The sequence below is a fragment of the Eulemur rufifrons genome, chromosome 9, assembly GCF_041146395.1.
Source record: "Eulemur rufifrons isolate Redbay chromosome 9, OSU_ERuf_1, whole genome shotgun sequence".
Taxonomy (NCBI): domain Eukaryota; kingdom Metazoa; phylum Chordata; class Mammalia; order Primates; family Lemuridae; genus Eulemur; species Eulemur rufifrons.
Genome location: NC_090991.1, coordinates 40,495,577 through 40,518,360, shown reverse-complemented (window position 1 = coordinate 40,518,360; position 22,784 = coordinate 40,495,577). Strand labels below are relative to the sequence as shown.

General features: G+C 49.4%; 1 protein-coding gene and 1 pseudogene across 1 annotated transcript; both read right to left on the bottom strand.

Moving 5' to 3' along the window:
- Positions 1 to 1,074: 1,074 nt before the first annotated feature.
- Positions 1,075 to 1,736, bottom strand: LOC138392390 (protein DBF4 homolog B-like; annotated as a pseudogene).
- Positions 1,737 to 2,960: 1,224 nt separating this feature from the next.
- DBF4B (DBF4B-CDC7 kinase regulatory subunit) lies at positions 2,961 to 22,481 on the bottom strand. Its single transcript, XM_069481534.1, has 13 exons — positions 22,307 to 22,481; positions 21,752 to 21,814; positions 20,367 to 20,509; positions 17,731 to 17,922; positions 16,674 to 16,724; positions 15,398 to 15,485; positions 13,460 to 13,533; positions 11,748 to 11,784; positions 10,165 to 10,210; positions 7,780 to 7,896; positions 5,069 to 5,177; positions 4,750 to 4,874; positions 2,961 to 3,906 (listed from the first exon to the last, which is right to left on the bottom strand). Exons 1-13 carry the CDS (start codon positions 22,323 to 22,325, stop codon positions 2,961 to 2,963), a joined length of 2,010 nt encoding a protein of 669 aa, XP_069337635.1. The 5' UTR covers positions 22,326 to 22,481.
- Between the last annotated feature and the right edge of the window lie 303 nt (positions 22,482 to 22,784).

The window sequence follows — 22,784 nt, the reverse complement described above, 5'->3', positions numbered from 1 at the left end:
CAGGAGCTGGAGTCTCCCAGCGTTCTCAGAGATGCTGTGTTGGTGGTGGTGGCACAATGGGGAAGCATATGAGATTCATTGCAGGTCACGGTATTTTATTATGGGAAGGGCCTTTGAAATCATCTCATCCAAGTCCCTCACTTAAAGATGAGGCCCAGAGTAGTAAGGGGACTTGCCCAGAGTCACAATGTGACTTAGGGGAGCGGCCAGATCCTGCCTTCCACTGAGCAGAGCCCTATCCTCGCTCCTGTGAGATCAGAATTCAGAAGGGAGTTGGGTGGAGCTACCAATTCAGGTCACATCTGCAGAGAAGTAAAAGATGCACTGAGAAGAACTGAGAACAAAGGTCCTGGGACCTCGTCTGGGGGAGGCAGTAGGGCTGGTGGGCTCTCAGTGGTCAGGGAGCTGATTCAGGGCGGACATTTAAGGCCTGTGCTGAATGAATGGACAAGAGTGAGCCAGCGACACTACGGAAGTGTGAGGGGAGGCAGGAGAACCAGGCCAATGTGCGGTGCTGGGACCGAGGGAGCCAGGTTCCAAGGAGGTAGGAAAGGAGAAAAGGAACCTGACTTTGGTAATTAGCAGGCTACCAAAGGCTACCATCAGGCTACTGATGCCCTTGGAATAGACAATCCCAGTAGAATGCTCCAGGCAGAGCCACTGCGGAAGGAAGTTTGGAAGGGGAGAAGGTGAAGACATGGAGGCAGGTATAGACCACAGGAAGTAGCCAGAGGACACGAAGGAGCCTTTCCCAAGCTGCAGAATCAACTCAAGTATTTTCCAGGATGAAGGAGCATCAAGCTTTTGGGCAGAGGGAGGTGGCGAAGTCTGAGAAGGAAATTGACAAGGGTGGCCGGGTGGGCTGGGACAGCATGACTTACAGAGGAAGGAAACAAAAGAGTCAGATGATGTTGAAGGGGGACCGACAGCAAGATGAGGCAGTGCTTACTGAGTCTGGGTCATCTGGTGAGGAGGAGGAACAGAAGGGGTTTTGCACAGTCCTCGTGTCAAGGAGCCACTGAGGGGCAGCACCTGTCTGTCCTGGGTCAGGTCTCCGGTGTTCTGGGTTCCCTGCTAACCGGAATCTACAGCCTGAAGCCCCAATGGAGAAATGGCTGAGGAGTGTTGTAGCCCTGGGCTTTGGCCCAGCAGAGATGTCTAAGGTCACGATCGTTGAGATGGCAGGGGAAGGCCATGGCAGCTGATATGAGGTTGGGGGAACAGGTCCTGGGCAGATGGTGACAAGGGCATCAGAACCTGGTGCCACGGCTTTGTGTGAGCAACAGGTGAAGGTGTCAGAGAAGTCTGAGGAGGGGGTGAGGGGAAACTTTTCCTCACCCAGAGGGGTGGCATCATGGGGAAGGCAGTGGGGAACAAGGCATCCTCGTATGTCAGAAAAGGAAAGACGTACCAGCAGGGCCCAGGGGAAGGGGAGAGGGCCCCTAGCAGGAATGCCTGCTGGGGAAAAGGAGTTTTCTTGGGTGGGTGACGAGCATGCCCTGTGCAGGTGACCACTCACCAGACAGCAGGACCCAGTAACCAGACGAGACTGGGAAGGGGAAGCTGGGCAGGGACAGATCTTACCCCATTCCCCTCAGACGAGGCCAGCTGCAGGGTGGTGGCACTCACATCCCGTCCTGCTATGTGGTTATTCCGTCCTGTCTGCCGGGCCTTCATGCCTGCCTTGCGTCACTGGAGGGCAGCTCGAAGGCCGGCATGCTGCACTCCAGCCCCATCTCTGCCATTTGTTATTAATAAGCTTATTTACATTTCCTGAACCAAGATTAACTGTGAAACCTAACAGGAATGGAATACAAAGACCAAACATGACTGACCTCTAAGGAGGGCTATACACACGGTTGCTCTCTTTCCAGACTAACAACTTGGGCCCTCACCCACAGCAAGGCCCCTTCCTTCCTCTGAAAGGAGACACAGAACAGCACCAAGCTTCCGGTAGCTTCCACATTTAAAGAGACAAACACACAGAGGCATAGAAGGGTGAGAAGAACCACAGTACAAATAGTAATAAAAAAAAAAATGGCCAAAGAATCGATAGCAAACCCATTTCTGTCTCTAGATTAATGGCTTGGCTGCAAGAAATGGGGGGAGGTCCCTGGGGAAGGAGAGGGAAGGAGGGGAGGGAAGAGGGTGATGTGGAAGTTGGCAGGTGAGATACTGGCCCTGGAATAGCAAACTCTGGGTGGGCAGCTTGAGCTGAGGAGGCAGAAAGAGCTGAGAGGGGTCCCTAGAGGGGTCTCTGGCCACATCCTGGGCTCAGGGGGAAGGTCAGTGCTGGGCCCCAATTAAGTGCATGGGGGAGGGAGCTCTGTAAGTGCCGCAGCCTGAGCCCCTCCTCTGCTTCATATGTTCCTGAGGATCTGCACGCAGGAGCGTGGGGGGCTGGGGGAGGGGATACAAACACAGGCATTTCGGAAAGCAGGAGAGACCACATGCTTGTGGGGAAGGAGGCTGGGGGTGGGGAACACCAACTAGCCCTCGGCTCTGCAGAGGCAAGTGCCTGCCGAGGCCAAGAGGCCGGGCCAGGACTCCTACTGCTCCAGCTTCTTGTGGTCCCTCCCTATGCCAACCTCTCCTCTGGTGTGGGCAGCTGGCCATGGCCGGACAAGCCCTTTGTAGCCTGCGGCCTGGTCAGGACCATGGCTGGAGGTAGGGGAAGGAGAGGGCAGCCCCAGCCCAGACTCTCTTGGTCCTGTGCAAAGATCTGGTGGGCAGGAGGACTCGCTCTGTCTGCTCCACAGAGCTTAGCGTGACAGCTGCTCACTTGGACCTCAGAGGCCAGGCCCGGGCCTCCTTCTGGCTTGAGGAGATCCTAGGGCTCTGCTTGTCCTTGTGTGCTAGCCAGCCCTAGCCAGGTGTACAGCACCAGAGGTATAACTTGTATTTGTGGCCCTTCAGTCTGGAGCTGTCTGGCCCCATGAAGAGCTGAGTACCTTGGGGACTCACAGGAACAGCTCTCTGCCTGCATTGGGCTGGGGCTGGGGCTGGGGCTGGGAGACAGGGAGGCAGGGCACTTGGAGAGGCTGGGGGGCCCAGAGCCACTGGGAGCAGTTGTCTCCCCCACTGGCTGGCAGAGGGTAGGGAAGAGAGGTAGACTCGCCCTCTGTGGGCCCCCCTAGGGGCTGTGTGCTGGCAGCTGAGTGCAGGTGGGCTGATGGCTGGCTGGGAGCTGCCGGGCAGCTGGGGAGCTGGCCAGTCTGCTGGGATACAGGGCCGGGGGCTGCACACTCAGAATCCTCAGACCCTGGGGGCCAACCTCCCCCAGGCCAGGGAGGCTGTGTAGCCCAGAACTCTGCTGGTCTGTCTCTGGGCTGCCAGGGGAAAGAGTCTGGGAGGGAGAGGCCAGTCTGTGGGTGGCACAAGGGCAGGAGGGAGGCTAGGGGCCTGGACTCATGGCCTGGAAGCGAGAGAGATGGAAGATGCCTGCCACTGGTTGCCCTGGTGCCACAGGGGCTGGGGGCTCTTGGGACAAAAAATGAGGCCCCCTGTTTCTTTTCGGCATTGCCGCTGGGGAACTCAACCTTCCGCTTGTGGCCAACACGTGCCAGGTCTGGGCCGGAAGAGAGGTCTGTAAAGCTGGATCTGGTCAGGAGGTGCTGGCAAGCAGGGCTCCTGGGCACTGGTGTCCCTGGGGGGTCCACAAACCCATCAACTGATCCCCCTAGCTCCTGGCAGCTTGCTGCTTGTCCAGGCACCTCGCCAGTCCCTGCAGGGTCAGCTGGTGCCTTCATGCTGCCCACTGTCCTCTCCCGCTTTGGGGTGCCTGGTGTCTGGCAGTTGTCGTCGCTCTTTATCCTGGGAGACGCTGCCTTGGGATGGGAGGGCTGGCTGGTGGGTAGAGTCTCAGGATGGAGAGGGTCACAATCAGAAGCTGGGGAACCTGACCGCCTGTGAGGACAGAAACACCCAGTGAAGTGCAGGCTCAACTCCAGAGCAGGCAGCAAGCTGGGACCCTCCTGGGCTGAGGCTGAAGGCAGGGAAGGGGGGCACGCATGGTGCTGAGGAGAGAGCTGCCCACTCTGGGGCTCTGTGAAAGGCCTCCTCTTGGGTCTGGACCTGCAGCAGCAGCCAGCACTGTGTACACTTCTCTTGGCTCTGCAGCCTGTGGTCAGGGCTGGCCAGCGGAACAGGTTAGAGGCTGTTCCTTTAATGACTTTACAGAGGAGGCTGTGCCCTTTGGCGGCTGGGGAAAGCAGCACAAAGCCTGGTCGTTCAAGCTGAGCCCAGAGGTGGAGATTTGGGGTGAGATGTGAAGCCACAGCCCTAGGTGGGACAGGGCCTGCTCTTGGCAGGCAGCAGGGGGAAGCTGGGCTTGGAGGGCACTGGAATTCCCACCAAACCCATGCAATCCTTCCTTCTGGGGCTGACTTCTAGAGAGGGAGAACGACCTTGCTGTTCACCCATCTGGGAGGGACCCAGGAACTACTCCTCTTCTAGCTGGTCAGAACTGCTCACCACCTACCACATCAATGCTCATCTGGTAGAAAGGAAGCCATGCTCTAGTCTGGGCCCAGTCCTGATCAGCTGAAGCCACAAATGGAGGTTTAGTTTTTTTTTATTTGGCCACCTCCAAGACAAATAGGACAGACGATAGTGGGGGAAAAAGGTGAGAAAAGAGAAAAAGATCACAGCCTGATCCCAACAGCTGCCAACCTGAGGGTTCCTTCCCACCTAAAGAGGGCAACAGGAGCAGAGTGAGGACGAAGTTGTGCCTGCCAGTGTGGCGCTCACCTGGGGAGGCTGGCCTGGAAGGGGATGTCTGCAAAGCTGTGGCTGAGCTGGGCGATGATCCGGTCAACTTCCGCATATGGATGGGCTTCTAGGGCAAAGCCCCGGTGCCGGGCGCTCTGAAGATGCTGCCCGGGGGTGAAAGGAGGCACAAGGCATTAGACAAGGCTGGGGTGGGAGGCAAGCAGAGCTCCCAGTGTCCCCTGGCATTGGAGAACGTGGCCATGCCAGGGAGGAGACGGGGCAAGAAAGGCCCATCCCTGGTGGTCAGGCTCTCTCAGAACACTCTGGGGAGTAGCTGCTTAGTGGGGAAGGGGCTCACCACATGGAGCTCCTCAAAAGCCTCTTGGCAGCACTCGCAGTACCCTTTCTTCCTCCTGGACACGGTGCGGGTGGCTGATTGCAGGCTTGGCTCTCGGTCCTTGGGTTCTCTGGAGAGGGTACAGGACGCGGGAAAGTGGTCACTGCTGGGGCCCTTAGAGAAGGAGCTGCTGCTCAGGGCCTGGAGCCCAGGCCAGGGACGGGAAGGACCAAGAGGGCCAAGGGGCAGGGCAGGCACAGGCAGGCAGGCCTGCTTTATACTCATACCACCCACCCAAGGGCAGCAGGAGAGGCAACAAGGAAAATGAGACCTCCCTGTGGGCAGCCTGTCCTACCTCTGTTCTCTCCTCACCCACATATCTTAAACCACAGGTAAGGATGGGGTCTCAAAACAAAAACAAAAACAAAAACAAATAAAGAAACAGCCGGGCATGGTGGTGCACGCCTGTTATCCTAGCTAACCGGAAAGCCTGAAGTGGGAGGATCACTTGAGCCCAGGAATTAGAGGTTATAGTGAGCTATATAGCTATATAATCACGTCCCTGCACTCCAGCCTGGGTGACAGAGTGAGACCCGGTTTCAAAAAAAAAAAAAAAAAGATTCAAATGATCAAACATACGCAAACATACTCAATCTCATTCATAAGAAAAAATGAAAATTATAATTATATTGAGATACAGTTTTTAATCTATCAGACTAGCAGAGGTCAAGTCTGACTGCCATAGTATTAGGCAAGTGGATGGAGAAACATACGGTCCTGTACAGTGTGGGTGAGAGTGTAAATTGGTATCACCTCCATGAAAACCAATTTGGTTGCATTTATCAAAATTATAAATGTAGGCTGGGCATGGTGGCTCATGCCTCTAATTCTAGCACTTTGAGAGGCCAAAGTGCGAGGACTGAAGGGGCCAGGAGTTCAAGGCTGACAGAGTGAGGCTGGGCGCGGTGGCTCACGCCTGTAATCCTAGCACTCTGGGAGGCCGAGGTGGGTGGATCGTTTGAGCTCAGGAGTTCGAGACCAGCCTGAGCAAGAGCGAGACCCCATTTCTACTAAAAATAGAAAGAAATTATATGGACAGCTAAAAATATATATAGAAAAAATTAGCTGGGCATGGTGGTGCATGCCTGTAGTCCCAGCTACTCGGGAGGCTGAGACAAGAGGATCCCTTGAGCTCAGGAGTTTGAGGTTGCTGTGAGCTAGGCTGACGCCACGGCACTCACTCTAGCCTGGGCAACAGAGTGAGACTCTGTCTCAAAAAAAAAAAAAAAAAAAGAGAGAAAAAAAAAAAAAAGGCTGACAGAGTGAGACTTTGTCTCTGAAAAACAAAAAAACAAAACAAAACAAAACAAAAAAATTATAAATGTAAGTAACCTTCCTTTGAATCCAGCATTTCTACCTTTAGGAATTTATTCCACAACTATACTTGAACAATCACAAATTTATACTGAACATGATTATGCACTGTAGCTAATCCAAGTATCCATCAATAAGAGACTGGTTAAATAAAATACAGGACATAAATTCCATACAACGGAATACTCTGCAGCCGCAAAAGGGAGTAAGGATGCTCCTTACTATTAATAGGAAGTTAAGACATATTAGGTAGAAAAAGCAAGAAGATCCAGCACAGTGAATATTATATTATTCATTTTTTTTCTTTTTAAAAGACAGGTCTTGCTCTGGCTCTGTAGCCCAGCTGGAGTGCAGCGGTGTGATCACAGCTCACTGCAGCCTTGAACTCCTGGGCTCAGGTGATCCTCCTGCTTCAGCCTCCTGAGTAGCTGGGACTAGAGGCACACACCACCATGCCCATTAATTTTTTTATTTTGTAGAGACGAGGTTTTGCTATGTTGTCCAGGCTGGAACTTCTGGCCTCAAGCGATCCTTCTCCCTCAGCCTCCTAAAGCGCTAAGATCACAGGCACGAACCACTACATCTGGCCTACCTTCCCTTTCTTTTTTCCCTCCTGTTTGCACTATTTTCTGACCCATGGTCTTCGTCTGCTGATGGAAACTACAGGCCCTCCTTGGCTCTAGGAACTCCTGGGCTGAGAGTCTGCCCCATTCTGCTCTCCTGGTCTGTGAACTAACTCTGTGGCCCAGAAGTTAGAAAGGGTCCGAGAGGGTATCTAGTCCACCTGAGCTGAATACCTTTTCTAATTTGGTCAGTGAAGGTTCAAATTCTCAAACATATGCAGAGTAGTAACATTAACAAGCCAACAAGCCACCACAGGCCACACGATGCAGCAAGTCCCCTGGTCCCCTACCTATTACTAATAGTTATTCCTGATGTTTAGCCCAACAGTTCTCACACTTTGATGTGCATCGACATCACCTAGGAGCTTGTAAGAATGCAGCTTTTGGGGCTCCATCAGAGATTCTGATTCTGTAGCTGTGGCCGGAGTCCAGGGACCTGCATTTTTTATGGGACCCCAGGGGACTCTGATGATGGGGGTCTATAGATCCAAGTTTGTGAAACCAGCCTTTGCCCTCTGGACACTCAATTTAAATTCTTCAGTAGGGATGAAGAACACCACCCCCCCAAAATGGATGAGCACTCCTAGCGTCTCTCTTCTCTGGGCTAAGTGCCCAAAACAGACTTCGCCTAAGGAGCAAACACATGGCCATTCCCAAATCTGACCAGCAGGCCCCAGAGGGGGAGGACTTTGGCCTGTAACCAGTCCTTGGTACTCAAGAACCAGAGAGACCCACCTGGTATGGTGTGAGCTCCCTCGGGTCGTCAGGGCCTCGAAGGGACTTGCATCTTTGGGTCCCAGAAAAGAAATTTCAGGAAAGGATTTAAACTGATGATGGAAAGGACGAAACTTCCTGAAACACAGAAAACTTCCACTTTGACTACAATGGGGAAGGGAAAGGCTGAGGAGGGGACTAGCCCAACTCCCTAGAATTCCAACCCTGATAAAGTGAACTCTCACCTCCACATCTCTTACGTTCTAAAACAAAATTCTCATCAGCCTTTCTAGGTTAAATTAATACTTGTGTTCTCCCTGCCTCCTTTTCAAACACGTTTACACTCACTGCCTCACTGGCATCCTACAAGTACCCTCTGGGCTAAGTGGAATAAGTGGTGTTATCCTATTTACAGGGGAAGAAAGGAAGCCCAAAAGTTTCCATGACTTGCTCAAGGGCTCACGACTGTAAGTGGCCAAGACCAGAGCACACTCCAGACTCCTGGTCTGGTTTCTCCCACTTTCTCATTTTGTTTCTTAGACCTACAACAACTTTTGAGGACTCTAGCCCGGAAGACTCTAAATGGAAGAATGTTTAAACCAGAACAGTGATCGTCCTGTTCCACAAAGGGAAGCATTTTTGCTCTAGGCTGGTCCTTGGTGCCATTCTGAATGGAGGGGAGAGGCACAGTGAAGGTTTGGATAGTTAGACCTGTACCGAATGGTTTTGGCAGTTTGCCTCAAGTTGCAAACATTCAAGAGGCTTTCAGAGCCAGAACTGTCGGTGTATACTTAGCAAACCCTGCTGACTGAGGTAACTGCTGGGCACACCGTGCTTGGCTGCAATGGTCCGTACTCTGCGGGAGAAAGTGCAGGGCCTGGGTTCTGGGGGAAGGGTGAGAGCCCTGTGGCCTCAGCAGGGAAATTACAAATGAATCTTCTGGGACTCTTAAGGAAAAGGGAATGGCCTTCACAACCCTGGAGCTTCCCTTTCTTCCTCCTCAATGATGTTTTGTTTCTGCTTAGGGGGCTTGGAACTTGAACTTGGTCAGGCAAATGGGCTCTGAAGGGCACTTGCTTCAAAACAGCACATGAAAAAAAAAAAAATCATAAGAAACCTCAGCAACACTTGGATCTCCCCTCTGGCTTATGATGCCAGGAACACACAAATTATGCGCCCCCCTCTCTGGTGACAGTGATATGCCATGTGCAGTGCAGATACTGAGGCTGTGACAGTGTTTCTCGGCTACTGCATATGAGCCATATCACCTGTGTTAAACTAGTTGTGAAGAGGCTGGGGATTGAAGAACATGGACTCCATCCCACTGGAACTGGTAGGGGGCACCTTCCATACCATGGAAGGTGCCCCCTTCTAGGCTAGAGTCCTGTCCACTGTCTTTGCACCACCAAAACCAGCTCTGCATTATTTGCAGGCACTGAGAAGTGAACCTGGGCCCGTCTGGAGGATGGGCAGGCATGCCAGGCTCCAGGGGCTGGGTCTGCAGCTGTCCTGCTGAGGAACACAGAAAATTCTGGCTCCAGTAGTCTCTGCTGGCTATATATGGACTTATTTCTTTTTTAAAAAATTTTTTATTTTGAGATAATTATAGATTCACAAGGACTTTTGATTAGTACTTATTAAAGATTCAGTGATAACCAAGGTGGCTGCTAATAGCCCATTAGGTTAACATCGTTAATGGGCCCCTCCTGCTCTAGGTAAGAGGAGGCCACGATGGCGGACAGAGACGGCAGCAGACAGGGCAGTCAGGACATCTGGATTCTAGTCTCGGGCTGCAATTTATTAGTACCACAGTCGTACACAAACCCCTTACTTCCTCTGACCTCAGTTTTCCCCGCTAGGAAGAGATGGCCTCTCATCATGCTTTTTTCATCCAGGGCTGTCATGAGATCACATGAGCCAGAAAAGATTTTTTCAAAGCAAAACAGAAAGGCTTCATCAAGTACAGGTGGCCTAGTAAGGGAATCCCCAATAGCAGCTCCAGCATCCTCACTTCAGCCAAGGTGATGTCTTGGACCATACCAGCACCGTGGCTGGGCCAGTAATGATTCGACATTAACTGTTAGCACACATCCAGGGAGAAACGAGCAGCTATAACGAGCCTGGTTTGGGACATTATGAGCTCACAGAAGCAGAGCATTAAGTGGAGGTAATTCACACACATGACCATTAACCTCTGACTCAACTCCAAGAGTGGCATCAACTGTACGATGTCACCCTCAGAGGCTCCTGGTCTTCGTGAGACTTCTTCATTACAGTGAGAGAAAGTGGTTTCTAGGGAAGATGAAGGTGCAGGGCTGAAAGGCTCCATGTCCCCATGTCAAATTGGGGCCCCTAAGCACCCTCCCTTCTCTGTGCAGGAGCGAGCAGAGAGGAGGTCCCACTCACCTGCTCTCATCTTCGATTTTGAGGAATGGTGCCTTCAGTCTGGCCACTGGAAGGAGAAGAATGCACACGTTATCTCTCTGTCCCAGTGCAGGGCCCGCACTATACACACAGGAAATGCTCAGGGAGGCGAGGCTCTGCCAAAGCCTAAGAACCTTGCTGCAAGAGCTGGAAATCACGCCATCCCAAGCTGTGCCTTTCCATTTGGCAGAGCTGCACCCCTCCAGTCTCCTCCAGCCTCTCCGCCTGGGAGAAAGGCTGCACTAGTCAGGGGGAAGCTGCAGGGTAACTGCAGCCCTAAACGTGCCCTCCCTCAGCAGGACACAGGAGCTCCTGAGTGTGGGTGCTGGAGACTCTCAACCAACCCAGGATGCCACTGTGAGAAACCTGGCCATGGGAGAAACTCAGACCCTGCTGGCTTCCGCTAAAAGCAGGATTAGGGTGGTCAGTTCCACAAAGTCCTAAGTTCTCCCTAGACCTCTGACCCTGGTGCCTTGGAATCCTGAGAGGCTTGAGAATACTCCTCAGGTGGAATTTTCCGTGGGGACCCTGGGTGTTTTTGAGGGGGAGCAGAGAGGAAGAGGGAAAAAGAGTATTAGGCAATCTCAGTAACAGGATGGCAGACAAATATCACAGGTAAAATCTGGTTCCTGAAAAAACAGGGCAAACGGGTGTTGAGAAGACAAATTTGGAGTCAATTAATCAAGAGATTCACCCCCTACTAGCTAGTTACTTGCATAGTTTACAAAATCTCTTAAGCATTAAGAACCACTTCTAACCTCACAGTGACCAGAAGTCCTATCAAAGGGGTAGCCAAGGCAGGCTGGAAGCCTGGCCAGACCTGACAGCCACAGATTCCCCAAAGACGCTGGCACCTCACAGCTCCCAAATGTACTCGAGGCCACTGCTAGCATCCAAGCAAAAAGCAGCCTTTTCTCCTTGAGCAGCAGCTCCCATTAATTACTTCTTTGGGACAATTTCTTGTCTTTCTAATTAACTGAGACAGTGATTAAAATCAATTCCCCCATAGACTTCCCTGAATTTTGAGCATGAGAGAGGTGCCAAGTGACTTTTCTTAGCTCCTGTTTGTGCACGGATAAATGCCACTTAAAGAGCATCTTTGGGAGAAGCATCCAGGGGGAGAAACTCTCCTGCTGTCCAAGAGAAGCCAGTAGACGGAGTCCATCAATCTGCCTGTTTGTCAATTTCAGGGAGTTTGGCAGTTTGGAAAGCAGTAGGCAGCTGTCAAACTGCCCACCCCCAAACTGCTACTGAATTAGAAGGAAAAGGATGCTGAACTTCAATCAATGCCCAGGAACTGCCAGAGGATGCAGGAGCCAGTGTCTGCATGGGGTCTTGGCTCTAAAGGAGGAGAAGCCCCGGCCCAGCAGCTCTGGACTTACCTCTCTCACCCCAGAAATCTGAGGCCAGGGCCTTGGAAACACGGGGGGTGGGGGGGGGGCAGTGCAACCTGGACTCGCTTCCTGCCACAGAAAAGTGAGCAGATGCTGCCACAGAGGGAGTCGTGGGGAAGTGTTTAGGGAGGGAGGGATTGCAATTAGATGAGGAAAAGCTACCACACTGACCTTTCCGCGTTCTTGACTCTGCTGCTGGACATGTTCCCTAAATGGAAAGGGAAAATAGGTTAAGGATGTGAGGGAGCCACAGGGGTCGAGGAACTGGGCCCGAGAAGCAGAGTCACTGCCAGTCTGTCCCACTTCGCTTCCTGCTGTTGTGAGACCTGCAGAACCAGACTCTCAGGCCCTGAGCTAGAGCAGACCTGGGCACAATGGCTCCCTCTGCCTCCTCGGCAACATGATGAACGGTGAGCGCGCAGTGTGTGAGTCTCGATGGCAGCGGACTCTGTGGAGGGAACGCAGGACAGTGCATACAGCAAGCACTCTGAGTCCACAGGCCTGTGTGGGAACCGGAGCTGTGCCTATCTCATAGGATGTGCACGAATTAGATTAAAGCATGCAAAGACCTGACAGAGTAGGTCTCTAAATGGCAGCTTTATTTTCTAGGCACTGCTGCAATTACAGATCATCTCACAGGACAAGGGTGAAGACAATGGCCACTTGCTTTCTTTTGCCCTATCTTGTGCACCCTGACCCTGTGGGTCAAAAACAATGTTTAAGCCAAGGTCAAACAAAGCTGATATTCAAAACTAAATAGAGCTTCTGGTGATGTATACCTGAAAAAAAAATAAAATAAAAAATAAATGGAATAAAATAAAAAATCAGCTAAAGAGCTGGGAGACCCGGATGGAGAGATCCAGCGGATCCATGACTTCCTGTGCCTCTGGGGGCAAGGAGGTTCCCGATTCTCCCCCAGGCCACACCTTGAGGGCAAGTACAACCCAGAGAAGACTTCCACCGTCCTCTGCATATCAGCAGATTATATCCAAAAGACTTAGATATCTACAAAACACATTAAGTTAAAGCAAAGTAAAAAAATGCTGTGCATTGCACAAAAAGGGAGGATTTCTGACATATTTGCTTGTATTAATAGTGTACAGAGTCCTAGAAAGATACCTGAGCAACTGTGCACATTGTTTATGTCAAGGAGGGAGGTCAGTAGCTGGGGAGAAGCTAGAGAGAAGAGAGACTTCCCATTGTGTACTCTTTTGAATTTTGAACAACACAAATCTGTTAAGCGGTAGCAAAACCCCTAAAACTCCTAGAGCACAGGGTGTGCATAGACGGGTGTAAGCAGCTCAGCGCTGCATCCACTTTGGATGTGGTTTGCTGCTGCTGTCCATTCTGCTCCTGCATGCCAGGCCTGGAGTGGACTAGCAGGTTTACTCCTTCCTGGGACTTAAGCTTGGGTGAAGACACTATGGCTTTACGTCAGCCTGGGCTCTCTTGATGTGGTACACACAGTTCTAACCCCAGCAAAGAAATGAAAAAACAGACAAGAATTTGGAAGATGGCAGCTATTTCAACCTTCTAGCCCCAATCTTTAGGCTCATTCCCAGGCCAGGAGCTATTCCCAGAATGGCAGCCTGGCCAGTGGGCCAGGAGCATTTATGAATTTTATCTAGGCCAGGACTACTGTAGGCAGCCCACAGCCCAGGCCATAGTGGTGCCTTGGCAGGGTGAGTGTGCATGGAAGATGCAGGTACCAGAGGGAAGAGAAGAAAGGGCAGTGCAAAGCTGTGGCACCAGGAATGAGGTAACTGAGAGGCTGCACTCCTTTTTTAGAATGGCCAGGAAGAGATGGCTTGGGCAGGCCATGGATTGTCATAGACTTCACTGAAAACCATCCATCTGCCCTTCAGTTTAGCAGGATGACTTACCTCTGGTTTCTTTGGCTCTTGTTTCCTCACACATAAAGGACCAAGAGACAGCTGCTGCACGTGCATCATCATTTCTATGGAGAAGACAGAAGGCTGTGGCCAAAGGCTTCCACTCTTCATTTATCCAGCACAGCCCCTTCCAGGGCTACAGGACTAAACTTCTCCCTAACCCAGCCCATTGGATCATACCAGCCTTGCCTGCCACCTTCTGGCTACATGTCACCTCTGCATCTCCTGACAACAGAAGTAAGGACTAGGTCCTCTATCCCCAGAAAAGCACCTAAGCTGGCTTCATGCTCTTTTGTAGCATCAGTTACAACTCATTATTGAACAGGAGGTGCCTTATGGCTCACTAAGTTCTTTTTTTTTTGAGACAGAGTCTCGCTCTGTTGCCCGGGCTAGAGTGCCGTGGCGTCAGCCTAGCTCACAGCAACCTCACACTCCTGGGCTCAAGCAATCCTTCTGCCTCAGTCTCCCCAGTAGCTGGGACTACAGGCATGCACCATCATGCCTGGCTAATTTTTTTTCTGTATATATTTTTAGATATCCAGCTAATTTCTTTCTATTTTTTTAGTAGAGACGGGGTCTTGCTCTTGCTCAGGCTGGTCTTGAACTCCTGAGCTCAAACGATCCTCCCGCCTCGGCCTCCCAGAGTGCTAGGATTACAGGTGTGAGCCACCACGCCCGGCCCTAGGTTCTTTAAAGTACTACTGAAGAGCTGTTTCTGTAGGGAAGACCAAGCCACATGAGCTATTCAGATGTACCCTTAGGTGGAAGACCCAGCAGGGGCTAAGCACATTGGAGCTTCTCCAACACTGAGGACATGAAATGAGATCAAGTCAGAAATGGCTGATTTTACAGTGAGATAGAGCCTTCCACACCCCAGACCAGGAATTTCTCCTGTACCCCCCTGGAAGCACCTGGTACCAAAGGGTGGGGCAGCACCCTGGTTAGCACCTGGGGTCTGTCTCATCTGCACCAACCCCCGAAAATGAATCAAGAAAACCCCAGACTCAGAGTGAAGCTGGGTAAGAGATTAGTCACTGCCAGCCAATTTGGGGCAACTATTCTTTTTGTTTGTGAGACAGAGTCTTGCTCTATCACCCCGGGTAGGGTGCAGTGGCATCAGCATAGCTCACTGCAACCTCAAACTCCTGGGCTCAAGTGGTTCTCCTGCCTCAGCCTCCCGAGCAGCTGGGACTACAGGCGCATGCCCCCAAGCCGGCTAATTTTTTCTATTTTTTGTAGAGATGGGGTCTCACTCTTGCTTAGGTTGGTCTCAAACTCGTGACCTCAAGCAATCCTCCCACTTCAGCCTCCCAAAGTGTTAGGATTACAGGTGTGAGCTACTGTACCCAGCCCATCAGGGCAACTATTCCAGTATAAATTTATTACAGCCCACAAACAGGTTGTTTAGAGTTTGAGGCAATCCTACAGAAAAGAAAGAACACAAAATTTACAGTCGGGTCAAACTGGGTTGTTACATGGGCTACACTACTCACTCTGGAAGACCACAGACAATTGGTGAGACCAGGGACAATTTACCTAATCCCTCTGAGGCTTGGGCAGGACTACTGTGAGGATTAAATGAAGTAATTCCTAGCACAGAGTAAATACCTGATAAGGGGCCATGAACATTAGGACCATTTCCTTATTTGGAAAATAGGATCATTATACTAGCTTGAAAAGAGCCATAGTGGGTTAAACCAAATAGCATGTTCCAGGTACCTGCACAATGCTGAGGCCACAGCCCGCACTCAGCTGTCATTACTGCTTGTCTCCTCCCCTACACCCTCTCACCTTTGTGGATCAACATGGTCACTGAGTACTTCTGGCTTCCAGCTACCAGATGTTTACACAACCATCATTCCTCTAAAAGTTGACATTCCCAAAGTCACCAACTCTCCCCTCCACAGGAGCCCAGGGCAGGAATGGTACCGTCCACATGTAGAATCCTCACTCCCCAGGAGCGGGCATTGGTCAGGAGGCTGCTGCTGCTCCCACTGCCTCCTCCACTGCTGTTCCCCTGAAATGACAAGGCAGAGTCAGGTCACAGCATGAGATTTCTCAAGGCCTGCACATGATGGGGACAGGTTGAAATTGCTTCTGGGAACCCTGAGCCATCCATGGGGCCGGGAAAAATTGGGGGAAGGCAGGCAGGGGAGAGAGCACAGTGCCTGGAGAATCCATCCCAACCCCCCAGGAAGATACCCTGTCCTCCCTACGACCTGGCCATGTAAGGAGGGTGTCTGCAGGGAATGGACGCACCTTGGACTAGGAAGGAACATATGCTTCTAGGAGAGCTGTTTTTGTTGGGAGAGCCTCTGCGAGGAAAGCTCTTAGCACATAGTATACAATAAATACCAGTGGCCATCAACATAGAGCAGGAAACTATGGTGGCTGCAGACCTTCCCCCACTTTGCTGGCTCAGTCTGGCAGCACCATCTCCCTTACCACAGCCAATGTATCCTTCTTCTTCTTCTTCTTTTTTTTTTTTTTAAAGAGACAAGGCCTTGCTCTATCTCCCAGACCAGAGTGCAGTGGCCTGACGACAGCTCACTGCAACCTCCAACTCCTGACCTCAAATGATCCTCCTGCCTCACCCTCCAGAATAGCTAGGAATACAGGTGTGCACCACTGTGCCTGGCTAATTTTTAAATTTTTTGTAGAGACAGCATCTCACTATGTGCCCAGGCTAGTCTTGAGATCCTGGTTGCAAGTGATTGATTCTCCCACCTTGGCCTCCCAAAGTGCTGGGAGTACAGGTGTGAGCCACTGCTCCTGGCCTCAGTGTACCCTTCTTGATATCATTTGCACAATTCTCACCATATCACCTTAAGTTGTCTCCTGCCACTTAACTGTAACCGCCCTGGATTCCTACAAAAGGGACAAACGACTACTTGTAAAAGATGTACAAAGTCTGGTTTCTGTGCAGAGAAGACCTATCCTGCCACTGCCTGCAAGGTTCTCTTGGTAGGCTCTGGAGTCGGAATTGGCTTTGGCTTGAATACTTACTCCCTAGGTGACTCTGGACAAACTACTTGACTTCTCTGAGCCTCCACTCCCTGATCTGTAAGAAGGAAATAATGACAATACCACACAGCTCACAGAGTGTGCATGTTGAATGAGTACTTCGAAATGGCCTGGGGAGAACAGCTGAATCCCTGTCTGTGCTAGAGACCATCTACCTCCAACCTGTCTTGCCCCAGCTCACCTGGTTCCTGATGGCCTTCTGTAGCAGCTCCTTCCCTCTGCTCATAGGCACCTGATGGAGAGAAGAGGAATGAGGTCTGCTGTGTAGACCACCTGTGCACTCACAGATGTTTACACGTGAGCTGGTGAGGATGTCCTGGGGTGATGTGCCTCGGAAAGCTAGGAGCAGTGACAGCTGAGGATTGGCAGAAATGAGAGCCTAGAAAACCTTCCGGGGGTAAAGGTAAAGCCACATGCAAGTTCAGGTCACCCAGAGGTAGCTGCCTGGGCAGCCTGAACCCTGGTGGATAAAGGCATTCAGAATCCACCTGAGGTAAAATTGTTCCAAATGTTCTTAGACCTCTCCATAAGAGTCTCTGTACTCTCCAGAAGATAATGGCAGGAAATGTCTCCCTTTAAAAAAAAATCTGGTTTTTTGCTCCTTGGAAGTAACTATCTCTCATCACAATGCCAATAGCATGTGTTCACGGACATTTTAATACTAGCCTAAGTTAAGAGAAAATAAGAATGTAAGCCCATGGGTAAAAAAGCCATATTGCAGGCGGGTGCGGTGGCTCACGCCTGTAATCTTAGCACTCTGGGAGGCCAAGGCGGGAGGATTGCTTGAGCTCAGGAGTTTGAGACCAGCCTGAGCAAGATCGAGACCCCATCTCTACTATAAATAGAAAGAAATTAGCCAAACAACTCAAAATAGAAAAAATTAGCCAGGCATGGTGGCGCATGCCTATAGTCCCAGCTACTCGGGAGGCTGAGGCAGGAGGATCACTTGAGCCCAGGAGTTTGGGGTTGCAGTGAGCTATGTTAGTGTCACTGCACTTTAGCCTGGGTAACAGATTAAGACTCTGTCTCCAAAAAGAAAAAAGACATATAGCATAGAAGGGATAGCATGTTGCTGAGGTGTTTAGATCCAGAGCTATGATAAAATATTCTCAGTCCCTGAATTCAAATGAGAGATTAAATTAAGCAAGATGAAATTAAAACCAGAGACTGCCTAAAAGGGCTCACCAAAGCCTACTTTGTTTACAGAACACACCTTTCCTACCCCATGAGGTTCTTACCGAGTCTATGGATTTCTGTGAAGGCCTGGTGTGGCTGCCTCTTGGATGGGCCATGGCTGATGGTTCCACTCTGACTTCGCTGGGGCTGGCGCTGGGGCAGGCTCTGTGGCTTGTTCCACCGCTCTCTGCCTTTGCTTCTCTGCGGCTGGACACGATGTAACTTATTTCTTTGCTCAGAAAACCCTCAATTACCTGAAACCAGATCACAGAGGTGGCTGAAAACCAAAAAGCAAATGTAGAATTATCGATATCAAGAGGTTAGGGAAGGAAGGAAATCTTGGCTGCCAGAAGTTCCAGAATCAATGTCTTTAAATAGACTAAATGCAGGTCTGTACCAAGTCCTCCAAAAGGTATCACCCTGAACTATAATGGAGTTTATATATATAATGCAGGTTTTGTCTCCAGAACTGCTGCTCCTGACCCAGGAGCAGAGGGCTACAGGCTCTGAGTTATGTGACCAGTTTGAGTTTGCAGCAAGAACACATTGAAGGGGCTGTCAGGATTAAGAGCAGCTCTGTTTAGTCACGCTTTTTCTGCGTAAGATACACTGGGACATCCAAACACTACATCTGTAATTTTGATCACAATACAAAAAGGAGACTAACAAATGAAGCAAAAAGGGTTTTAGGCCGGGCGCGGTGGCTCACGCCTGTAATCGTAGCACTCTGGGAGGCTGAGGCGGGTGGATCGTTTGAGTTCAGGAGTTCGAGACCAGCCTGAGCAAGAGCGAGACTCGGTCTCTACTAAAAAACAGGAAGAGATTAGCTAGACAACTAAAAATATATAGAAAAAATTAGCCGGGCATGGTGGCACATGCCTGTAGTCCCAGCTACTTGGGAGGCTGAGGCAGAAGGATTGCTTGAGCCCAGGAGTTTGAGGTTGCTTGAGTTAGGTTGACGCCACAGCACTCTAGCCTGGGCAACAGAGCAAGACTCTGTCTCGGAAAAAAAAAAAAAAGAAAGAAAAAGGTTAAAATGGCATATTTTGTTATAAATTAATACATTTAACCACAATTTCAAAAAATCTTTAAAATTATGGATTGAAGGATTACATCTACCTTCTTTAATATGGCAAAAACAAATGCTAGAGAGGTAGGAGTAGGGTAATGGTTATCCTCTATAAATGTGATAGATTGCTTAATGGCCACATATTCCTCCCATCAGGAGGTGGGGCCTGTTTTTCTATCCCCTTGACTCTAACTCGTTTTGACCAATAGAATGTGGTGAAAATAAAATGTGTGAGTTCAACAGCGTAGGCCTTTAGAGGCCTTGCATCTTCCTCCTTCACTTTCTGGAAGGCTGCCTTCAGAGACCACAGTGTAAATCAGCTGGTCTAGCTTACCATATACACATACAATGCTGTGTACACATACAACATATGAGGAGCCACAGGGTGCCGGATGTGTGAGCGTGGCCATCTTGGTCCTTCCAGCCCAGCTGACCCTCCAGCTGAATGCAGCCCCAGGAGTAAGCCCTGTTGAAACCACCAGAGAAACCACCCAGCCAACCCACAGAATAGTGAGACATAGTAAATTGTTGTTTTAAGCCCAAGTCCTGGGGTGGTGTTCTACACACAAAGCATAAACGACAGAACATATTAAAAGTTCAAAATGTAATTATGGGCCAATTCGGGTACGTAATCTTCATCCTTTCTATCCCTACTGCTAAATTTCTGCGTTCCTGATTTTCTGGTTAGTTTGACAGCACAGAGCCTCTGAATTCCAAGCCTGTCCATCCAGTCTCTTTTGGGCCAACCATTATCATACTATTTTCTACACACAAGAAATACCCATGTCAACCTTTATTAAGATTACCATATGACATATGCTTTAGAAATATTTTAATGTTCTCAAATATAGCAAACGCTTTTTACCCCAAGTTGTTCACCACAGTGTTAGTTCTAAGAGCTAAAAATTAGATACAATCTAAATGCCATAGGGCAACAATTAAGTAAATTAATAATCTACTCAAAAGAACATTATATTCCCATTACAAATAATGCATATGAAAGTCAATAATGATAGGAAAGTGCTAATTCTTTAAGTCATGGGTAAAAAGTTGGTAAACAAAAATGTATTCATGATCATAGCTACAAAGAAAACAAACATAACAAAACAAAGGTAGGACAAAGACAGAAGGTAGATGAGTGTTTACCCAGGGATGGGGATATTCCCAGGATGTGGGGAATGATTGACTGATAATGGGTACAGGGTTTCTTTTTTGGGGTGATGAAAATGTTCTAAAATTGACTATGTGATCTGATCACACAACTTGCACATCTCTGTGAATATACTAAAAACCACTGAACTGTGAACTTAAAATGGGTGAAATTCATGGTATGTGAGTTACATATCTCAATAAAGCCATTATGGGAGGAAGGCAAGAAAGAAAAATATATATAAAGATGCTGGTTGTCACTTGTAATTGTAGTTCCATGTTCTCTAAAATTTCTAGAATGGATATTACTTTTCCAATTAGGAAAAAACTTTAACTTTGTTTTAAATTTAAAATTGCTTTGGAAAATGTAGAATGATGCCATTGAAAAACACCTGGAAACCACGATGTAATTCTTCTCCAACTCCTGCCTTACAACCTGCAAAGACGCATGATATCATAAGAGAAAAGCAGGTTACATACCCCACCCAGATGTTGAATGGCCTCTGTCAAAAACTGGAGATTCTTGCCAGCAGGCAGATCTAAGTAAAAGGACTTTCCGGAAAAGGGCTGCCTCCCAGCACCTGGTGAGCTCCTGTGGCATTTTTCCAGACAACTGGAAACTCCTAGCTGAGCCCCTAGAAAACAACAAAGAGAAGCAAAGTAAGAAGCCTGAGTTAAGAGAGAGTCCTGCAAGCCTAGCCCCCCAGTCTGTATGTTATGCCCCACGCTAGGTCCTCGGCACACAAAGACAACTGGGAAGCTAGAGCTCCTACCCTCACGAAGCTCAGATGTGGAGAAATTGGGGCCTTCACACACTGCTGATGGGAATGTAAAATGGTACAACCACTATGGAAAACAGTTTGACAATTTCTCAAAATGTTAAATGTAAAGTTAACATATGACCCAGCAATTCTACTCCTAGGCATATATCCAGGAGAAATGAAAACATGTTTAGATGAAAACTTGTACACGGCTAGGTGTGGTGGGACATGCCTATAGTCCCAACTACTCAGGAGGCTGAGGTGGGAGAATAGCTTGAGCCTAGGAGTTCAAGGCCAACCTAGGCAATATAGCAAGACTCTATCTCTAATCAGAGCTGTTAGAAATTGTCTAGGGAAAGTCTTATTAAGGAAGGTGACATACTTGAAGTAAGAGAGAGTCCTGCAAGTATCTATGAAAAGAGTTGTTCTAAGTAGAACTGTCTTAATCGCCCCACAAAAACACAAAAAACCAAACCAAACCAACAACAAAAAACAAGGGCAAAATAAAGACATTCTCAGGCACACAAGCCTCAGAAAGTTTATCACACAAAGCTTTCCTTTGAAAACACTTTTGGTGAAAGCTCTCTGGCAAAAAGAAAAATAGATTCAAAGGAAAGCAAAAGCAACAACATATGGGAAGGACAAATAAATAACTTAGTAAAGTGTATTACTGTTTAAAAGGCAACAACCAAATGGCATATCACAACTACCTAGAACTAAAACTAGAAGATACTAAGGAGGGGGAGTACCGAGGGAAATGACCATGTTCTAAAATACTTATCTAATTGGGTGGCAGTATTTATCGATAAACTTAAGGATTTTATGATAAATATAACCATGGATATAAGCTATTTTTACTAACTTAGACGGTTAATAAGTTACTCTATCCTGACTTGGCATGTCAGCTAATTTTGTTCATAATATCTGACTCTTGTTTGATCTTTACCATGAATTCCTAAATGACACCCCTTCCACACACAAAAACCACTGAGTGATCAGAGAATTCCAAAAGGGCTAAAATTTCTCCGCCTTTTCCTTCTAAGAGACCCTGGGGCAAGAGTAGCAACTCTGACCTCACATCCCTAGTTCTGACCTGTTACCCACCTAGGTCCGGAGCCCGGAGCCTACTCTCAGCCATGGAACTCTCCAGCTCGAGGTGATCTACTCCTGAGAAAGGACAAAACAGAGGGTCAACCATCTTCACCAGCCTTCGATCTTCATCCTTACCCGCCGCCCGCACCGTCTCCCAAACCCCGCACAATCCCCCAGCGCGGCTCCCAGAAACAGCAAGACTCAACTCCATCTTGACCTACGTCTCATCTCAACTCCCGCGCCTCCACCCAGGCTCTTGCCCCTCAACTTCCTCGCCCCCTTTCAGACTCAGCTACTTCAACTCCCGTGACCTCTTGGCCATCCCTTGTTCATCTCAATTCCGTACCTTCCTCTAGGCTCTTGTCCCCTGAGTCCCTCCGCCTCCTTTTGACCTCTGTCCCCTCAACTCCTGTGACCCCCTTCTGGCCCAGATACCCTCAGCTTCTGCACCTACCCACTCCTCAGTTTCTATGCCCACTCCCTGACCTCCACATTTCTCTTCAATGCGGGGTCTCTTCTGATCCCTTCCGCCTTCTTACTCCTTTCTCCCCTTCCCGGCATCCGTACCCTTTCCCGGCTCGCTCATCAAATTCCCGGCTCCTTCTCGGCCTCCGTACTCCTTCCTCCAGACCTCCGTTTTACATTCGCGAGCTCCATGAGCTCTCTCAGACTCCCGAGTCCTAGTTATTCCTGTTCAGCTACGATATCATTCTCTAGCCGTCTTCGGCCGCGGCTACGGTTTAAATTTCCTGCTGGCTCCGCCCCGAAAACAATGTAGTAGCTGCAAGATCTGCCCTACGGTGTCCTTGGAAGGACAACATTAATTCCGCAAATCCTTTTTTCACTCCCCACCCATTTTGCCTTTCGCGGTGCCTTCACAATCCAGCTCAGCATTTCTTGGCTTTTCATTGGCTGATGGGCTTTGCGCCTTCTTGTCCTGCAAACTGACGACTAGTGGTAGGTAGCATCTTATGGATTCTTCACACTTAGCTGGTTTGAAATTCTTAAGAGTTTGAATAGTAAATAACAAGCCTAACCCTTATAG